This window comes from Sphaerodactylus townsendi, linkage group LG04 (genome assembly GCF_021028975.2).
Source record: "Sphaerodactylus townsendi isolate TG3544 linkage group LG04, MPM_Stown_v2.3, whole genome shotgun sequence".
NCBI classification, from domain to species: Eukaryota; Metazoa; Chordata; class Lepidosauria; order Squamata; family Sphaerodactylidae; genus Sphaerodactylus; species Sphaerodactylus townsendi.
Window position 1 is genome coordinate 143,351,704 of NC_059428.1, and position 21,953 is coordinate 143,373,656.

The 21,953-nt window shown below is 43.1% G+C and overlaps 1 protein-coding gene across 22 annotated transcripts in view; it reads right to left on the reverse strand.

Moving 5' to 3' along the window:
- The window catches only part of RBFOX1 (RNA binding fox-1 homolog 1), a 1,291,038-nt gene that overhangs the window by 380,037 nt on the left and 889,048 nt on the right, over window positions 1-21,953 (reverse strand). The window contains exon 1 of one of the 22 annotated variants that reach the window (XM_048494262.1): window positions 9,687-10,010. The exons of the other annotated variants lie outside the window; for them this stretch is intronic. Within the exon in view, the coding sequence (XP_048350219.1) occupies window positions 9,687-9,704 (18 nt within the window). The 5' untranslated portion in view covers window positions 9,705-10,010. Of the gene's footprint in view, window positions 1-9,686; window positions 10,011-21,953 lie in introns of those variants that run through there. 22 annotated transcript variants of the gene reach the window in all.

The window sequence follows — 21,953 nt, forward strand, 5'->3', positions numbered from 1 at the left end:
ACTGGGAAAGCTTTGGACTCTTCTGTGAGCTAATTGTGGCTTTGCCTTCATTCAGCCGATACTTATTTTTTTTCAATTGGTCTTTTCATCCCCAGCCCCATGATGGCTTCTTTGTATTCCAAGTTACTCCATTATTCAGACTTATTGAGTCAAATGCTCTTGAAGATGCTTGAAATTCATGTGTGTGCTCTATTACTAAACCATTCTCTGTGTTTCTTTTCCTCTCTTTTTTCCCCCATTGTAAATAGCAAAAGGTACATATTTACTCAACAACGGCGGCTGAGCGGTTGGACATAGAACAAGAGGCGGCTCATTTTATCTACCACTCCTCTTAAAACCTCCCTGGCAGTCGCTGAGATTTGCAAAAAAAAAAAAAAGTGAAAATACCCAGCAAATACGTCTGATTGCTCTTAGCTGCATAGAAACTTCAGAGCTATCCACATTTGGAAAGGAGGCTGCTTATGGCACTGCTTCATTCTGAATGTATGGAACATGCCATCAGCATCAGAGAATCCCATAGTCTTAAAAAAAAACATGCTCTCATTTATTTTGGGCACCACCACTTCTTTCTTCATAAATATCAGAGTTGAAATCAAACTTATTTTGCTTACGGTGCCCACTTTCTCTTGAGTCGAGGACCTCAGTCTCCCTAAAGCCCCTTCCGCACGTGCAGAATAATGCACTTCCAATCCACTGTCAATGTGCACTGAAGCTGGATTTTACTGTGTGGAACAGCAAAATTCACTTGCAAACAATTGTGAAAGCGGATTGAAAGTGCATTATTCTGCATGTGTGGAAAGGGCCTAATTGTTGATTTGTTCTCAACTGAATGTGTTGTCAAGACACAGGAGACTTACGGCAGCTCAGTATGGTTTGCTTTTCCCTCTCTCTGTCTTTTCCTTATCCCCTTCCCTTTGCTTCCCTATTTTCTTGTTTGTTCTTCCTGGTTCCTTTGTTTCCTTCTCTTCCTACTCCTAGTTTCTTGGACCTGTGCCCTCTCCACTACTGGTGGGTCATTCTGAACCTTTTTTATCCATTAAGGATGCCTGTAGCAGCAGCAGCGGCGGCGGCGGCAGCGGAGGAGGAGGTGGAGGAGGAGGAAGAAGAAGAAGAAGAAGATGATGATGATGATGATGATAATGATTTTGGATTTATATCCCACCTTTCTCTCCTGTAAGAAGACTCAAGGTGGCCTACAAGCTCCTTTCCCTTCCTCTCCCCACAACAGACACCTTCTGAGGCAGGTGGGGCTGAGAGAGCTCCAAAGAACTGTGACTAGCCCAAGGTCACCCAGCAGGAATGTAGGAGTGTGGAAACACATCTGGTTCACCAGATAAGCCTCTGCCATTCAGGTGGAGGAGTGGGGAATCAATCCCGGTTCTCCAGATCAGAATCCACCTGCTCTAAACCGCTATACCATGCTGGAAGAGGTTATGTAGACTTGGACACCATTTAGTAATGATCAGAAATAGATTACGATTTTAAATCACATGTTTTAATACGATAATGTCAATTCTGTCATTCTGTGAAGCTGCCCTGAACCCAGCCTTGCCAGGGGAGGGTGGGCTAGAAGTCTAATAAACTAAAGTAAACCCCCTGCTTCCGAGCAGAATTGGACCTGTGGCAGGCATCTGATGTGGATCTCTCCTCCATTCGGTTGCTATGGCAAATCATTTTGATCAGGTACACATACCTGATCCACCACCACCCTCACACACACCCAAGTGCATCCCCCCCCCACACACTTACTTGTGCTTTTTGTTGCAAAACGCATACAAGTGCACAAAATATTATCAGAAATAAAAGTCTTATTAAAAATAAGTCAATACAACTTCACAGACAAGTAATGGAACAATTGCATCAGGGTGGGAGGAGGGGGAAGGAAAGATTGCTCTCTATATCTTACTAAAAGGCAACCTGCCTGAAAAAAAAGACATTTGCTCCATTTTCTTTGAGGGAAAGATTGTCAAAGAAGCTCAAGAAACATCTTCAAGTTGGTCATTATCTCGGGGGGAAAAATCCATTTTCAAATTATTTTACCATCTCCTTCAGCAATATATAATATTGTTGTGCTTGATACTTAATACTGGCTTGGCTGCTTGATGAAGTTTGGCTCAATGAGCTCACCAAGAGAAATAATGCAGAAATCTAGGCCAACAGGGCAGTTCCTTGCTGCAGTCTTGTGGCAAAGCACAATCCACAACTGGTTGAGGATATTGTAACAAACCATGGCACATTCCCAGAAAGCTTGGTTTTAAATACAGTCCCGGTGTTTGGGGACCGTCAGGTCCAGACCAAAGGGTTAATTTTCTCTACTCCAAGCCAAGAATAATGTCGCAATCTCCACCTTTTCCCCAATGTTCCCAATCACATGCTTTATATATGTGGGTATATCGAGCTGTCTTCCATTCCAGAAAAAAAGGTGGGATGTAACTTTCTAAAAAAGTATTAGTAAATTACAAGCGGTGACTTGCGATACCTGTGGGGAGCTTCTGTGGGCACCGCCGATAGCTTGTCACAACACCTTCTTTAAGCTGAATTTAGATTAAATTAAGACTAAGAGTGTGAAGAGTGCGAAGGGATCTGCTGCAAGTATCCCAGCCCTCCACCGTAGTTGCAGCTCCTGACTTTTGCTGCCGGACCTGCCGCAGTGACCCAAGCACCTCATGACTTATACGGATGCTACACGATTAGCCCCTGTCCAGGTAACAAGTGCCCACTGCTGTTTTCTCTATCCATGCTTTGCCGTTATAGGAGTGCAAGGAATTACGACCCTAGGAATGAATTTAAAAATACATATCTCTAAATCTCTCTCTATATCCATCCATCCGCCCGCCCGCCCGCCCGCCTATGTGTCCATCTGTCCATCTGTCCATCTGTCTGCACACCTTGATCTGAATAGCTCCAGGGCCAGCCTGATCTCATCAGATCTCAGAAGCTAAACAGGGTCGACCTGTTAGTATTTACCGTGTTTCCCCGAAAATAAGACAGTGTCTTATATTAATTTTTGCTCCCAAAGATGTGCTATGTCTTATTTTCAGGGGATGTCTTATATTCGGGGAAACAGGGTAGGTTAGTATTTAGTATTTGGATGGCACCCCAAGGGTTGTGACACAGAGGCAGGCAATGGCCAACCATCTCTGAACGTCTCTTGCCTTGAAATCCCTGCAGGGTCACTAAGTCAGCTTTGATTTTATATGTGTGTGTGTGTGTGTGTGTGTGTGTGTTATTTATTTACCTCTCTTTCTCAGAGAGACACAAGGCTGATTACACCCAGTGAGTCAACAAAATGGGACATGCAATAAGCAATGCATTAGGACTGTAGAAGTCTGAAACCGACCAGAAATTCAGAACACAGAACTGAAGCACAGCAGAAGTATTAACATGATACATTAAGTGGCACAAAAGTCACAACACCCGTAGAGAACGCCTCTTGTCAGTAAAAAGCTGGCGCTGCACCAAATATCTGCAAAAAAATTTAGAACAATCTACAATTGTCAAATTGTTCCACTCAAGTTTTTTTGTATATGAAATTCTAAAGCAGAAATTTGAATACCCCGTCTAAATGTGACTTCCGAATCCAACTGCTTTTAGACTTGTTTGTGTCTCATTTTATCATCCTTATTTTGGCAGGCATCAAATACAAAATCTCATAAGCTGTCAAATGTCCAATACTAAATATCTCTCCATCTACACTTTCAAATGTTGTCACATGCTAAATACCATTGCGCGCACACACACAGAAGCATCAGACGCTGCCATACATTACATACTAATAGAAAGCCAACTATCAAACACTGTCAAACACAAAATGCTGCTGTTTGGCAGCTACTGTCTGATGTCAAACATTATACTCAAATATTGAAATCAAATTCTAAATGTTGTCTAGAAAATTGTATTGCCAGATGCCAAATGGAGATATTAAGCATTTGGGTTGTATTCAGGGTATATCTTTCAGTGCCAAACATCAGAAGATTGAAATTTAGAAGAGGGATTCCATTCCAGTTTTAGCACCGAACTGGGACAATACACTTTGTGAAGAAGAAGAAGAAGAAGAAGAAGAAGAAGAAGAAGAAGAAGAAGAAGAAGAAGAAGAAGAAGAAGAAGAAGAAGAAGAAGAAGAAGAAGAAGAAGAAGAAGAGGAGGAGGAGGAGGAGGAGGAGGAGGAGGAGGAGGAGGAGGAGGAGGAGGAGGAGGAGTTTGGATTTATACCCCACCTTTCTTTCCTGTAAGGAGATTCAAGGTGGCTTACAAACTCCTTTCCCTTCCTCTCTCCACAACAGACACCTTGTGAGGTAGATGAGGCTGAGAGAGTTTTGAAGTACTGTGATATGCCCAAGATCACCCAGCAGGAATGTAGGAGTGGGGAAACAAATATAGTTCACCAGATAAGAGTCTCATGCGGAGGAGTGGGGAGTTGTTCTTCAATCCACCCGTTATTTTTTTTTTTTGCCATACTTCATCTATGAATAGAAGGCACATGGAACATTTCCCTAAAAGAAAGGTTGTGACACTGTAATCTAATACTCACATGAGGGCATCACTGTGGAGGTAATTACATGGAAATAGGCAAATGGTAAACAAACTGTGCTTCTAATCCAGGGGTCTGCAACCTGTGGCTCTCCAGATGTTCATGGACTACAATTCCATGGAATTGTAGTCCATGAACATCTGGAGAGCCACAGGTTGCAGACCCCTGCTCTAATCTCTCTATATTATACCACTCTCACTGATGGGATTTGATGTTGTAAACCACCTTGGGCGGTTTACATTGGGACAAAACTGGTGTATAAATTACATTACTGGTGTATAAATTACATATAAATTATACAAAACTGGTGTATAAATTACATATAAATTATACAAAACTGGTGTATAAATTTTGAAATAAATAAAGTAGAGTTTGCTCCTCCTGACCTTAACTGATTGGGTGAGTTTATGCAAGTTTTTTTTAATCAATGAGACATAAAAAGCCCACTTGGCATGTGACAGATCTTCCTTAGAGTCCCAACAAGGTATAGTGGTTAGAGTGGTAGACTCTGATCTGCAGAACCAGGCTTGATTCCCCACTCTTCCACATGAGCGGCAGACTCTTATCCGGGGGACTGTATTTGTTCCCCTGCTTCTACACATGAAGCCTGCTGGGGGAATCTTGGGCTACTCACAGTTCTCGCAGAACTCTATCAGCCCCTCTTACCTCCCAAGGTGTCTGTTGTGGGGAGAGGAAGGGAAAGGAGCTTGTAAGCTGCCTTGAGACTCCTCACAGTTGAGAAAAGCAGGATATAAATCCAAATTGTATGACTGACTCGTAGAAAAGGGTGTTCTTAAAGGTATGGTGGGTTGTTCCCCACCCCCACCAACACCAGCTTTCCATGTTGCAAACCTCAAAAAGAGAGTTGAGATTTCATTACATAAGCAGGGATGGGGTAAGGAAGTTGCAGCCGAAAGTAGGACTGTCAACCTCCAACTAGAATCTGGGGGTTTCCCCACAATTACAAATCTGCAGACTGCAGAAATCAGTTTCTGTGGGGAAAATGACACCTGCAGGTGTAGACGCTGTGACATCACATCCTGTCTGCACATCCTTGCTTTCCCAAATGCTGCCTTCCCCAAGCATTTCCCAAGACTGAATTGGCAACTTTGGCTGAAAGAGACATCATGCATGTATTGGTTTATATATTATTTTTGCTATTCAGAACTTTTTTTCCCAATGAGCTTTGAGTCCCTTTGGCGATAAAAGCAGCCTAAAAATAGTTTTAAACTCCGCATGTATGCCTAAAGCACTTCCTTTGATCCCAGCCTCAACGGTTCCCATGCAAAGATGAGTTGCTCCCCAATCCCAATCTAATTTGTTATTGACCGAAAATAAATGGATTTGGAGAGCGTCCACTCCAGACCTGAAATCAGTTATTTTCTCCACAACAATCCCAACTTCCTGATCTCCAGGCTTCCTTTTGCCCTGATTTAACTTACTGGCAAAGAGGTCTAAACTAGAGAAGTGGCTATTGCAGAGTTTAGAATTAACCCTAACTCCATACCAGGAATAGTGATTTATATTGTTGCATTTTTCAGGGATATATTTTAAAACACCTTTACAGAAGTGTTGGAGCATTATGAATTCACAGAAGACACACTGTTTTTTGAGCCAATAGTCAGTTGCTGTTTAATATAAAAGGACACAGGATTGAGTCAGATCTCAAAGACAATGCTGAAATTAGGGGGGGAAAGGCTTTTTGACCCTGACGATACATAATTTGTTTGCAAAGTTTTTCCACAAGATCTTCGTGATTTTTAAACATAAGAAATAAATAGTTTCCAATTAAGCAAAGGTTTGTTATTTTTGTTATGGTGTTTTCACAAAACTTTGCTCACTGACCTAAGATTGGAATGGACCATGAACCCATGGTCCATGAACCACTTCCGTCACACATTATGGTTTCTGTAGCCAAAAAAAAGTAATCTGTCTGATACTTAGAAGTTGATCCAGCTGGGGATCAAATCCAGAGGTGGGATCCAACCAGTTCTCACCACTTCTCTAGAAGTGGTTACTAATTTTTTTCTGAGTGCCGAGAAGGGGTTACTAAAGCAACCTCCCTGCCCAATAGGGACTGGAGGTGCGTGTGTGCGGCGGCGCCACTGTTTGAATCCCACCACCATTGGAACCTGTTATTAAAATTTTTGAATCCCACCACTGATCAAATCTCACATGTGTTTTGAAAAATGCCCTTTTTAAATCATAGATGAGAAGCACACGTGTTTTGAACTCTCCGTGCTCTTGGATTCAGTTCGGCTAATCAGGGCAGTCAATTAATATTGCAAAAGATCGCAGTTTCATAACCGTCTAAAATCATGAACTCTGGAAACCTCTCAGCCACCAGAAATGTTTAAAGACGAGGACCTGCTTGTAAATTACGGCCAGGCACACACACAAAAAAATACCACAATACTGCACAAAAGATATTTATCACTCACTGGACTGCACTTATTCTTAAAAATTCAAAATGGTAACTGAAATAAGATAATGCAGCATTAGTTCACTCTGGAGTAGTGAAATTCACCATACAAACTTCGGGGGGATATTCCTAGATACCTACACAAGTCCAACTCCCAAGCTTATGAAGACCTTCACAGATGGAGGAAATTTCAACAACAGAGCAAAGTTAATGTAATCACTGTGTATAAAATAAAGGGCAAAAAATAATAATTTAGAACATGATTACCTGTTAGCATTGCTAAGGGAAAGAAAAAGTAATATACACCTCCTTTTTAAAAAAACCCTCAGTTTCCCCAGGGGCTAAGTACTTGAAACAATATTAATATTATCGACTAGAAGATATAATTATATTAAATCCTGAAGATAGTGTCAGTGTGACGACTTCATATCAGGCTGCTGTATGGATTTCCACATTTCTACATTCAAGTAACTGCACATATTTACTCAGTGAAAGAATTTCAGAGAGAGAGAGAGAGAGAGAGAGAGAGTCTCCTAGATCTGTGTATTAGAGGTTCAAGGGTCCTAATATTGCTGTTGTACCAACAAGCAGAATTATATTCAAACTATTAGTTGTTTGCTGGAGACACACATCCTCCATATGCATTCCCAAATTATTATGGGACCAGCTACATTCAAGGATAACGAAACCTCTTAATTCCCATCACAAAGTAATCTGACTTGAAGACTTCGTTATAAATACACTGTTTTGTATATCCACAGAGTCAAATTGATATAAAAAAGTGGTGTTTGGCGTGTCCCGGGTTATTTTGGCTAAGGGGGCCAGGGGAAGGGGGAAAAAATAACAGCAAAAGTAATAGAAACCCTTTTCACGTTGATAAATGTTGCTAATAAAAATCTGAACTGCCTGTGAAATACTGGTCAAAAAGAAGAAAACAGAAATGGAAAGAGTTGGCTTTTAAAGGTCAAAGATTAATTACTAAGAAAGCAGGTCAGTGAGATTTCTGAGCCCAAGAGGGCACACCATCTAAAGCTGCCTAGTATTGTGTGTGTTGGGTTATAACAAACACACGTATCAGCAATGGCTGGGGAAGTAAAGTTCATAAATACTGTGAGCTAGACTTCTGGTCTGTACTGCAGATAATGAAAGGCACTATTGCTACCTATAATTAAACTTTTTTAAAAAAGTTTTCCTATCAGCAAATCTTCATGCAGCACAAAGTTAAAATTAAACACACGGTTGCACACACAAGCCCCTAGCCTTATGGTTTAAATGTTTCCTAATAATTGATGTCCAAATGCAACAAAATCCAGCACAGTTTACAGAACTTGTCATTTCTACCTCTCTGCTTGAATAAATCTGTAAATGATTTCCCACATAAGTAACGAGATCAAATCCAGTTTTGTGTAGTTTGCAGATGCAAATTGATAAAGAGGGGAAATGTGTTTTTTTTAAAATACCTAGGCTATGACAAAATCTATGAAACAAACCCACAGTGACGAGAAAATTAAGAGAGCAAGAGAAAGGGGTTTAAGCAAATGAAGAAACTGCAAGCCATAATGAGTCTTGATTCTATAAATACATGGATAGATTTAACTGATGGGAAAGTAAGCTGATTTCATTCTGGTATGCGAAGGGAAAACCTGAAACAATCCAACTTGCTCACAGGCAAAGCTCTTGGAAGAGCACTACAGGTAAAAACAGAAATAAGTTGTTTAAATGCTGGTATATCTGTGACAAGCAACAACGATTTATCACAGAGTCACACAAAATTAGCAAACTGCACAGAAAGAGCTGGAAAGTATTCACACACACATACATTCTGCATTCTCAACCGTTAGCAGTGAAAAACAGAATTTATGGAGAGAAACTACACATCACGTCCTGTGTATGTAGCAATTTAAAACCCTGCTGATCAATTGCTACTGGAGCAGATTCTCTCACTACCCCAAAGGAGGAACACATTTTGTATTTTAATTGTGCAGGAGTATTTTGCCCCTTGAAAAGTGCTGTGAATGTGTGTTTGAACAAAACAAAAATCACATGATTTATTGCACTAATTTGCTCCTGTATTCAACCAGATGCAATTGCCCCACTGCAAGTCTTATTCCAGTTGCTCAGCTGAACAAATTTGTATTCAAACAGGGGGTGGTGGGAAGTTAACACCAGGAACATAGAACCGCATAGGAGTGTTTCACTGTTCATTGATATGTGCTGTTTCACCTGAAGCATTATAGGATAAGCAAGAACATTCCCACTACCACTGACACCCGGGTCAAGTAATGCAATTCTGGTCTATTAACCGGCGTCCGGAATGACCAGTCCTCCGTAAAGTAAGAACATATTGTGTAGCTATAAGTGATGCATTGCTCATAACCAGCGGAAATCTCAGATGCATCATTTAGAAACACTCTTTTTTAAAAAAGAAGATGCAAGCAGACATGCATGCTCAACACACACACACACAACAAGATTTCATTACAAAGCCTAAGAATTTTTTTTAAGGCACAATGTAACATTTACGAATGCAGCTTGTTTAAACCCCCACTGGTGTTACAACCGACATACACTCCCCATGCAAACTCGGCTGAGCTACTATCCTGCAGAACAGCCAGGATTTAACACATTACAAAGCGATCCCCACCATCCCACCCCATCCCACCCCTTCCCCAGTCAATTTATTAATAGTAATAATAATAAAAGAAGAGATCAACGCGGAAACACGCTACCTACCCACAAATACATCATCATCTTGAAGGGGAGAGGAAAAAATGTTTTTCAAGGGCTCTGTCAGCACACAGAAGTCTCCTTATTTTTACTTCACTAAGTATGTCTGGAAGGAGGAAGAAAAGAACTCGACCCAGTGAGAAGTAGGGGAAAAAAAGGGAAAAAAATCTTGCCTTTTTCCTGTCAAGTCCTTACAGTAGTCTTCTGTTTTTCTTATACAAAACTGGGGTTTATTGTTTGTTTGTCTGTTTGTGAGAATAGCATTCGTTCACGTTCAGTGGATTTTTCGGCATAAGACGAAATTGCTCCGGGCTGCCTTTCCCCCCCTCCCCCCTTTTGTTTTCCCTCTTCCTCTCCCCCCTTCCTCCTTCCTAACTCTGCCTGTCCTTTCTTGACTGTCAGGCTTGCTTAGGTAACAATTCTTGGTGTGTCTGTTTAATGAGCAGATCCCAGCACTAAAAGGCAGTCTACTACAGTAGTGGAATGGGGGGGGGGGGGGAGGGAGAGAGAAGGGTGGAAAATAATTAAATAACTAGGAAAGACTCCACTTCCTTCAGAGCAGGAGAAGGGATGTTAAAGGGAAAGAGGAGGAAAAGATTTCTTAAAACGTAGAGCAACCCCAAAAAATAATGCTGGCAAGAAAGAGCTAAGCAGGTGATTCTCAATGCAATTCCAACGGCCACCGATATTTATGGCAAGGGAACTCATGGTTCTAGGCCAGGGGGGGAAAAAATCTCTACATTTCAGTGTCCATTAAAAAATAAAAATAAAACTCAAAGCTACGATCCTAAGGAAGAGCCAACGCTGCAGCCTGCTTCCCTCCTTTCTATCTCTTTAAATGTACTTCAGATAAAAAAGAATTATCTAGTCTGGTCAAGGCCTCCCCGATCTTATTACTCTGAGCACAAGAGTGTTCAACATACTTTTCTACAGCCATCTACTGACTTCATGATGCTACTGCCACGGCCGTTTAAACCCTGCTGAGAGAGAAAACGGCCTGCATGTGGGGGGAAAAGGGAATAGACTCTTTCCTTCCCTCTCCTGGTATTTTAAAATATATCTGATTGGAAACGTCACCGATGGGGTGGGAGAAGGACCTTTCAACATAAACAGGCATGTTAATTTTGCAATCAAGATTGGGCTCGAAATAGTTTCGGTGTTTTAAACAGAGCTCAGGTCAGCAATGTACCAAAATGGTTTGACTTTTAACGGGCATTATTTTTAAGCACCTGATTTCTGTCAGCATTCCCTGGATTCAGCACTTGAACTTTGGGTCAGTGAAAATAGGCTAATAGGTTGAAATCAATTTGCTGAAGAAGAAGAAGAAGAAGAAGAAGAAGAAGAAGAAGAAGAAGAAGAAGAAGAAGAAGAAGAAGAAGAAGAAGAAGAAGAAGAAGAAGAAGAAGAAGAAGATGCTGCAGAGCTGCTGTTTCTGCTGTGTGTGTTGCTTGTATCAAAACTCTACCTGCTCATTTGGAACCCAAAGGGACCCAAAGGGGCAAAAGCCAACGAATTGACACGTAACCTAAGTTACTTTTATTATGAAGACACGTGATGATCATTGTCATGCATTGATTATCCATTGGAAATAAATAGCTGAAAGAGGGACAAAACAGCCCTCACTGCAGTGTTTTACAGATGCATACAGGGGCAGTTGTGCTCTTCGAATCCCAGTCCTACAACTCACACCAAGCATCCCTCCCTGATCAACACACACGCACATATACAAATGCACACTATTGCACGTTGCGGAAAACTCTCCCCCCTACCTGCTTTATCATATTTTTTTAATTTACTCTGCAGTGACACTTTTGCACCATTTCAAAAACAACTGGGAAATAGGTTGCTTTTATTTGTTTTTATTTTTAGATTCTGGGGAAAATATCACAATAATGTTTAACAGTTCAGTATGAGCCTCGTTCACTGCAGCATTGATGTGAACGTGCTTTAGGGAAAAGAACCCCAGACATCTGCCTCCACCCCACTTAGAGCATCAACTTTGGCAGATCTGGGGGGGCCAGACATTCCCTCGGATTTCCTGCATGGCAGGCGGTTGGACTTGGCCCTTGTGGTCTCTTCCAGTTCTATGATTCTATGATGCTCCCATCCAATTATTGTCATTCAGAGGTAGACTGCTTTTGGCCATGGAGGTCCCATCTATTCATTTATTAGCTAATCCTCCTTTGAAACCAACTGGGCCAATCCTGTCACAAAAAAGTTCCACAAAGTGTTGTGAGAAGCTTTATTTGGCATGCTTTATTGGACCAAAAGGCAAAAACAGGGAGAAAAGTTGCCACAAAAGAACAGAGCAGAAACACGAAATAAAGACGGGCTCAGTTCCACCAGTGGAATGCAAAAAACAAAACAGATTTGCTAGAGGTTCAGATACCCACATACCTCAGCTTGGATTCACTACTTGTTTTCTTTAGACAAAGCCGGATTCTCTCTACTCCTCCAATAAACTAAGGTTATATCATACAAGGATTGGTTCATGATATAGCTGAATGGTACTGGCTTTCTCTTAACCATCCAACCCTCAGCCAGGCTCCAGCTGATAGACAAGGCACAGAGCGTGATTTAATATCAAGGCTCTTTTACAGAAGATCGAAGAGTTACAAAGGCCAACTCTAAATCAATGCTCTGAGCTTCTTTAGCTCACACAGTTAAAAAGAAAACATGTTGCATACACCAAGACTACCAATACATCTGAGTCATTTTTGCCTGGATGGGTAAATTACTTCCCTTTTACAAGAAGGGATCTTTCTGAAAGTAAGCATAATGGTGCGAATCTAGCCATCCTCCAAGAAGTACACCCTTCAGCCTATAGAACTTTCCTCCAACGTAAGTGGTTCTACCTCCAATGGAAGTGGCACTTAAGATGGGGGAGGGCTCCTTCAAACTTTGCTCAATGGGGTGGGAACGTAGGGGTAGGATCCTCAAACAACAAAGACCAGATTCACAGCCAACGAATATCACCCTAAGCCCCACAAAAGGCAACAGTCGGAGACCGGTATGGCTTTTCACAGGATTGCTCTGTTTGCAAACCAAATCTGAATCACCACCACACGTCGCATGTGGGGTTTTGTGTCCAGGTCATGTGCCGTGTTTTTCATTAAGGGGCACACATGAAAGCACAGAACCCTCCCTGTGGCTTGTAGGAGGAGCCACAATTTTTCCATTCAAAAGCACAATTGGCAAAGCATGTGCTTGTGTACCATAATTGCTGCAACACAACTTGCAGGAAAGCTGGTTCTTTGATTGGTGAGCAGCCCAGGCAGGGAAGCTGTTGCAGTTCCCCCACCCCCAACCCAGTGATAATATTTGCAAAGCTGGTGGTTTGGGACACAGAACAACAACACTAAATACGTGTGTGTTTGTTACTTAAAGTTCAGAGAATCCCATACATTATCAGCATCTCTGTTTTGAAGTTGTGGAACAACTATCAAGAGCTTAACTTTTGCATAAAGTATTGGGAAAGGGGAAAAGGGGAGTTCAGGTTTACGCTGTGGCAACACAGTCTCTTCTGTAACACGGCTAAACACCCAACTCCCATCATGAAGGCACCCAAGAATCAGCATCCAGAGAGACCAACGTGTTCACATTTAATAAGGATCCTTCAGCTCACTGTGTCTGCTGTGCAGAGTATTAGATTACCCTATATTAACTTAGATAATAATGCATTTTCAAATATTGCATTAGAAAGAATTAGATTCCAATGGTTAAACCGAAAATAAATTTTCTGATAGCGCCTTGGTGAATCTGATTCCATGTGCCTCAAGAGTGCAGACGAGGCTCCAAAAGTTTCGAAGGGCAGTTAAAGATGTTATTAATACGATAAAAAGAGTGTGCACACTTATAGCACATAAATCATTTTTTACATCAAAATTTCCCTGTTTTGGAGCAGAGAGGCTCCACAGACAGCATATAAAACTTCACTGAACTGTGCCTCGGGGCTGTGTCAACTAATTATTTCTGTATTTGAAATTCTGTTCATTATGAAATGGATTACTCCAATCAATTTTTTACATCTTATTCCCTGAGACCAGTTAAATGGCATTCTCTGCTGCTGCCACCCATTCAAGAAGTACACGACTCCTTCCTTCCTTCCTTCCTTCCTTCCTTCCTTCCTTCCTTCCTTCCTTCCTTCCTTCCTTCCTTCCTTCCTTCCTTCCTTCCTTCCTTTCTTGTTTTCCTTTTCCTTTTCCTTCCTTCCTTCCTCCTCTTCCTCCTCTTCCCTTCTCTCTCCTCTCCCTCCTCCCTCCCTCCTCCTCCCTCCCTCCCTCCAGCAGTGGCGTAGGAGGTTAAGAGCCTCATGGTATCTTAATCTGGAGGAACTGGGTTTGATCTCCCAGTTCTAAGGCTTTGAGCTGTGGGAGGCTTATCTGGGGAATTCAGATTAGCCTGTACACTCCCACACACACCAGCTGGGTGACCTTGGGCTAGTCACAGCTTCTTGGAGCTCTCTCAGCCCCACCTACCTCACAGGGTGTTTGTTGTGAGGGGGGAAGGGCAAGGAGATTGTAAGCCCCTTTGAGTCTCCTGCAGGAGAGAAAGGGGGATATAAATCCAAAACTCTTCCCCTCTTCTTCCTCCCTCCCTCCCTCCCTCCCAAGAGAAGAACCACACTTAAATGGACTTTATCACTTCAGGGATCAGATAAGGACTACATAAGAAAATAGCTCAAGATGACTCAAAAGCCCCACTATATGTAGAAAGCTAGCAAGTGTCAAAAAGGCAGATCCTTCAACTTTACATTCTAGTTCTGTTGATACAGGAAGTTTTTGGTTGAAGGAGGACTATTCCGACATATACCCCCCTCACTACCCAGCAAGGTAGACTTCCTTTTGCCAATGTCTTCCCATTAAACTCGATACATTTCAGTATTATTTTTACTTTGGGTCAAATTGCAAGATTGCAATCCAGAAGCACTTTCAAGAGGAACAAGATTTCAGGGTGCAATCTTTCAAGAATCAAAGCTGCCTTTGATATATGACAATAGAAACCAAGAAAGTATCCAATGCAGGGAGTTTTGGCTCTGGAAAATTTGTCGGTCTCGAATGTGCTACTGGACTTGGATCTTGTTCTTTCATTTTTTGACCAACTAAACTACCCTCCTAAACTGCGTAAAATGTTAAACTGTGTAAAAACAGTGCGTATGCATGGGGGAAATGACACATGAACATCAGAAAATCAACAACCTACAGAACAGCTGAATGAGCAACCACATTTAAAAAACCCCACCAATTCAAACAAACAAAAATATCTGCATTAATCCCGAAGCCAGATGTATAGATTAGCCCAGGGGTCGGCAACCTTTACCACCCAAAGAGCCATTTGGACCCATTTTCCACAGCCCTGAAGATCTACCAAGCTGGAGAGGTGGCCCCTCCACTCACCTTTCCTTCCAGTGCTGGGAAGCGGAGGCGCAGGGCAGGGAAACCCCCTCAACCCGATAGAGCAGGCAGCCACCTGCTCCATGGGGCAGAGGGGGGATGGCATCTGTGGCCTGCCCGGTGCCGCCTCCTCTCATGCTGTGGGAGGCAGCGGTGCCGGGCAGGGAAACATGGGGCAGAAGGGGGATGGTGGCTCTGGGGATAGCAGCTGCTCCGGAGGGACACACCCATGCCACCCTCCGATCTCCAGGGGTCAGAGGACAGCGTAGGTGTGTCCCTCCAGACCTCCAGAGCAGTGCTGGAAGGACAGGTGAGTGAAGGGGAGGCGAAAAGTAGTTCCCTCATGCACAGAGCCGCCTCCAGTTTGGCCCCTCCACTCACCTTTCTTTACAGTGCTGCTCTGGAGGGCTGGAGGGACACGCCTACACTATCCTCCGACCTTCAGGCCACACGGAGCCACAGTATAAGGCTGAAAGAGCCGCATGTGGCTCTGGAGCCACAGGTTGCAGACCCCTGGATTAGCCTAACTAGTGGCCATGCACGTGGATTGAGTTTGCTTATTTATTTGTGCAGATACAATTTTTGAAACAAAATTTGATGGATGTCATCACTTCAAACTGGAGAAAATCACATTTGAGAACAACCAGTCCTTCCATGTGATTATGGCTTGAGCAATCACATTGTGATTCATTACAGGTACCTGGGAATGCAGAAGGTAGTATCAAATGTACAAGTGTTACCACTCACTCTACCCCAATCAAATTTAGCTCAATTAATTAGAGCACATCTTATTCTCCGAGGGCGTTATTACAGGGTATCCCGTGAGGTGCAATAGCTAAACTGAAAGCAGAAGAACACCTGGACCCTTGACTCAACCCTGCCCCGTTTATAAACAGCGGGAAACATTAGAGATCTCCAAGTGCACTACAAGGATAATAATGTTTCCCAGTTCAAATGTTGAAACTGCTTTGTATGCACGATCCTCTTGTAACCCCACAGGCCGGCAATATATCCCAGAGGCAGAGTCGTGGCTGAGAGAGAACAGCTAACCAAAGGCCCAAATGGGGAAAGAGGCAGCTTGTAGCAGAGGTAAAGATTTTTTTTTGGTTACTCTTCTTCTTTTACTGAAAAATGCCTACTCAAACCCCACCTTTTCCATGCAGCCTTTTCCATGACCTCTTCAGCCAGCGAGGCATAGCGGTTAAGAATGGGGGGGGGGGTCTCTAATCTGGAGAACTGTATTTGATTCCCCACTTCCACATGAATGGCAGACTCTTATCTGGTGAACTGGACTTGTTTCCCTACTCCTCCCCATGAAGTCTGCTGGGTGACCTTGGGTGAGTCACAAAGTGTCTGCTATGGAAAGGGAAAGGCGCTTGTAAGCTGCTTTGAGACTCCATATGGAAGAGGAAGGCAAAATATAAAGCCAAACTCCTCCTCCTCTCTTCTTCTTGAGTCCCTTTTCTTGCTGCATCCAAAGCTTGTACTTGCACCACGGGAGGGGTGATCAGCAATCCATTTTTCTTTTTAAGTTCATTGTGGCTGAATGCTGCTCCAATTTGAGGCCACACAAGGATGGGAAAGAGGGTTAACCTCCATCCAGCCCCCCCCCCCCATTTTACCTACACAGATGTTCACCCTACACTTCACATGGTATCGTGCACAATCATTACATCATTTGAACACTTCCTTTACATAGAAGCGTAAGTGTGTGTGTGCGTGCGTGTGTGTGTTTGCAGGGAATTTCTAATATTTATACAGGCCATTCAGTAGGCAATATTTTCTACTGGAGTGTTGTCGGTTTTCTGGGCTGTGTGGCCATGTTCCAGTAGCATTTTGATGTCAAGACAATGGTTAGTGAACCCCACCCAGGATGTCTCTCTGCAGGAAGCAATCAAAGGGATCAAAATGCCAGTCAACTACTATGCAGATGCCCGCACTAACTATGCCACTTCAGTGTTACATACATATGCTAAAATGGGTGGCTGCCACTTACATATTCTAAACTGGGTGGATTCCACTTAACACACGCAAACAACACTTGCAAACTGCACCCTCAACACTTTTAGCCAATGCAAACGGTTCTTTCTCCCACCCTGGACATTCCACAGGTACATATACTCCACTTGCTTTACTACCATCAGATCCTCTGAAGATGCCAGCCACAGATGCAGGCGAAACATCAGGAGGAAATACTACTGGAACATGGCCATGCAGCCCAGAAACCCCACAACACTCCAGTGATTCCGGCTGTGAGAGCCTTCGACAATACAAGATTTTCTTTTACTTGCAGTGATGCAAATACCAGATGCTAAGAAAGCAGGTCCTTGGAGGCTTTTTCTTAGCCAGGAGAGCGATGCCTTCATCACCCACTTTCTTACATATGTCAGAAGCATCCCCAGCCCACCTTACTCAGTTGTCATGAAATCATATCCCAAGATAGCAATTCCCATTGTATAATAGAATCTTCAGATGCAGCGTGACAAGGCGAACTGGGTGGGGAGGGGAAATGCAGCATCTTACCTTCCTGGATAGAAAAAAGGGGTTATTCAATGCAGTTCCCAAAGAGCTTCATTTATTCCTTCACTGCATCCTACAGATAATGCATGTGAAAGGAGTCTGTACGCTTTCCAGGTGCAGGAGAGAAAGCCCTATAGACTCTTGCAGGTCAGTTACAATGCATGAAGGCACAAATGACCAACCATGGCCATGACCAGGCACAGAAGGTCTTCCTGAGCTTCAAAACTTTCTCCTTGGCTGGTCAAAGAACTCAGCACGTTACAAAACCTTGATCTTCCTTTATGTATATCTTTGTCTGATACAAAATGAGAGACCATTTGTTCAAAACGAGGGCTAATTTCTCTGCTCAACTGCAGTGTTCTCAAGTTGGTCACCAAGGGAAGACCATCAAAGTTGGATTTTGTAAAAACATATTAATAATTGCACTGGTATTTACCCAGCACCTTCCTTTTTTCTAAAAGAAAAAAAAACCCCAATTCACAAGCCAATAATTATCCTTCAAAACTGGCATAACATCGTCATTGTGTCAATTCCTTCCTTCCTTCCTTCCTTCCTTCCTTCCTTCCTTCCTTCCTTCCTTCCTTCCTTCCTTCCTTCCTCCCTCCTCCCTCCCTCCCCCCCTCCCTCCCTCCCTCCCTCCCTCCCTCCCTCCCTCCCTCCTCCCTCCCTCCTTCCTTCCTTCCTTCCTTCCTTCCTTCTTTCTTCCTCCTTCCTTCCTTCCTTCCTTCCTTCCTTCCTTCCTTCCTTCCTTCCTTCCTTCCTTCCTTCCTTCCTTCCTTCCTTCCTTCCTTCCTTCCTTCCTTCCACAGTGATATGTACTGAAACCAAGGACAAAACTGCAAGGACAAGAATGCCAGATTTAGAAGCATGCCTTAGTCTCTAGTAATTTTCATATTGATGGTACAGATGTAATACATGCCTAGATAAAGCAGGATCCCATCTTGGGATAGAGTAGGATTCTATCTTGCACAGGTGTAATCAGATTCAGAATTGTACAGTAAAATCAAAGGTGAGACAGACCAGGACCACAACACTGAAGAACTGAAGACTGTCTATTGATCAAGGCATAGCCACAAATTTGTCTCTCCTGTCCCATAAACAAATACTGCTGAAACCATGAGTCCCAGAAGCCACTGGAGGAAGACCTGAAGAAAGGGTCCTATAGGCCTAGTTAACTGCTCCCCTTTTGGAAAGGTCTTCAACTGTAATCCATCCATTTGTCAGTTATGCAACACCAATATTCTGGAATGACTGAAAACAGGCAATTTCGTTTCCTCATCCTTTGACGAGACAGTATTGGCACATGGGAATGCTGAACCAAGTAAAACTGGGAATGACAAGAAGTAGAACAGATAGATTTCTTTCTTCTTGATTTCTTTCCAGATGTGGATTAGAAGATGGGTAGTGAAGGTCAACTCTGTTTCTCCCTTCTGGGGCATTTAATTCCTTACAGTGGTCCTGGTTGCAAGCTGGGAACGCAGGTAACAGGCTTGATGAATTTGGTCATTAAAGATTACCCTATTGCTCTAAGCACACACAGCCTTTTATTGTGGAGTTCCTTTATTTAAAAAAAAAGTCAAAGAAAGAAATGTAAAGCCATTAGGGCTCCAATCACCTTCATTTGGAAGCTCCCCCGGTGGGTTGATTCTAAAGATTCATTCTGCTCCAGCGTTGATTTGAATAGTGGGCGATCCCTTAGAGGTCAGAGTTGAGATCTCGCAAACGGCTTCATTTATTTTGAAGGGGGGGGTTGTTTCTCTCTCTTTTACCACCAGCCCAACCACTCCTGCGAAGGAGCCTCCAAAAAAAAAAAGCAGTTGAAGCAGAATTGATGTCAACTAAGCTTTAAACAGCCGTCGAACTCCACTGCTGTTCACTGGCTCATGAACACCCTGGCCACTTCACGTCAGCTCCGTTTCTGTCTGTGTTAATCGATTCTAGCCTATATAATTAGTTTCCAGTTTTACCTTTTACAGTGCTTGAACAGCTGAGGGAAAATAAAACCAAGCCACAGCAGCAACAACAACAAAAAAGATGTTGAAGTCAAGAGAGTGAGGGAGAAGAGCTGTGATAAAGTTCAGTCAGGTCACAAGAGTGAACATTTTCTGTGCCGGCGCTTCCATTTTCTTCTTCTAGAAACCAGAAAAATGTCCTTCGTGATCTGTCTAATAGTGCACTGCTTCTTCCCACTCTTCCTCCAAGATGATCTGAGCAGTGTGCACAATTCTCCTTCCATCTGTTCCGGGGTCACTCTGAGAACTTCATAGCTTAGTAAAGATTTGAATACAGACCTAAAACTGCAAAATACTGGTTGAATATGGGGATGGACACATTGCAGGAACAAAAGACATGCACGTCCAATGCCACAGGATCCTTGCTGGTAGAATTCTGCATGGTTAATTAATTATTCATTTTGTGTATACCCCAGAGGGGGGTGAAAGCTGGTTACACCATTGCCCTCTTCTCCATGTTATCCTCACAACAACCCTGCAAGGTATGTTAGGTAGAGTGTGCAACTGGCCCCAGGCTCCCCAGCAAGTTTCCATTGAATCTGGATCTCCATTGAATCTGGATCCTACCACTAAATCATGCTGGATCTACACCACACCACAACCAATGATTTGACCACACCACAAGGTTTTCTCTTCCCCGTGTGCCATTTCAACGACCTGTTTCATCTTTTTAAGTTGCCTGAAGGCCCCTTGCACTGAGTTTTCTCCTTTTTGTGAAGAACAGGTTACCATTTTTTTTTGTCGCAACTAGGGTGCCTTGGAGTATCAGTAATTTGGATTCATACCCCTCTTTTCTCAACCATAAGGAGCCTCAAGGTGGCTTACAAGCTCTTTCTCTTCTTCTCCCTACAACAGATACTGAGAAAGTTCTGAGAGAACTGTGACTGGTCCAAGGTCACCCAGCAGGCTTTATGTGGAGGAGAAGGGAAACAGACCTGACCCACCAAATCAGAGTCTGCCACTCATGTGAAGGAGTGGAAAAGCCAACCTGGTTCTCCAGATTAGAGTCCACCCCTCTTAACCACTGCACCACACTGGCTCTGAGGATGTTAGGTTGTAGGGAAGTAAGCTAACGATTCCCAAATCCCAACCAATGAGTCCGTCAGTCAGCCTATAAAGACGAGAAGTTTTGGTGCATCTTGATACCACCAGAGTGGGGCTCAAAAAGGAATCCCATGGGGTAATTTTGCATCATGTGCAGAAGAGCCTCTTGTCCTTTGCTTCAAACCTATGGACAATTATTGTTCCAATAGTACAAGGAGACTCTTTACATCCTTGGTAAAAAATGCTAACAAAACTTAAACAAAAAACCCGCATTCCTGAGGAATTTGTCATGGATTTCGAGCCAAAAGCAGCATGCGTGGAAGGCCCATTATTTCCACCAAATCTTCACACAGAACATTCTGTAGACACTCTACAGTGGGGTATCATTAGTGCCTCCACTGAAAGGCAGGGCTGTGCTCCAGTTCCTCTTGTTTTCTTGACCTAACAAGTATTTTGTTTTTATCCATTGTTTCCCTCAGAGAAAGAAGAGTTTCCAAGCATGAGCTGTCTTTCAATCACCTGCCAGGGGGGCCTCCTCCTAACTTGGTGAATGAGAGTGAAGATGTTAAGGAAGATACTCGGGGACTCGGGGAGACTGCAACGCCAGCTCCTTTCGCTAACTATTTCCACACCATTCGTTTTTAATGGGCTAGCCTCCATTCAGGCCACACTTAGCGAATCGGTTGTCACGTGTGGAGCAAAGGTGTGTTGGCAAACCGACTTGAGAACCGGAAAACTCCCCCCTCCCTCCCGTCACGACAACACAAGGAACACCTTTGGCAAATGCAGAGTGAGAAATCCTTGCAAGAAGCATCGACTTTGGGGAAGGGGTTTCTGGCTTCCAATCACATCCCTGTGCTGGTGATAACAATTGTTGTAACATCATTTGCAAGTGATGACACTTGAAGAAAACGTGTGTGTGTGTGTGTGTGTGTGTGTGTGTGTGTGTGCGCGTATGCTTAAGCTACTGTAGTGTAATCACAACTGTTTGACAGTGGTTGGTTGGTCCTGACTTAAATGACAGGATCTATCCCTTTTGCTTTTTTTCCAGCAGGGGTGAGTTGATTGGGTTGCTTTCATTTCCTTTTGCTTTCAAAAACCAGCACTGTCATTGATTCCACACCACCAATGTCGTGCTGCCATCAATGCTACTATTTGTTGTGGACTTTTAATGTCATTTCAACAGATGCACACAAGGCAGTGAAAGTGAACCATGAATGACAGTGGTTCAAAGCGAAGGATTCCTGGGTTAGTTTCTCACAAGGGAGAAGCAGAACGAAAACAGGGACATGCAAACAGAAACA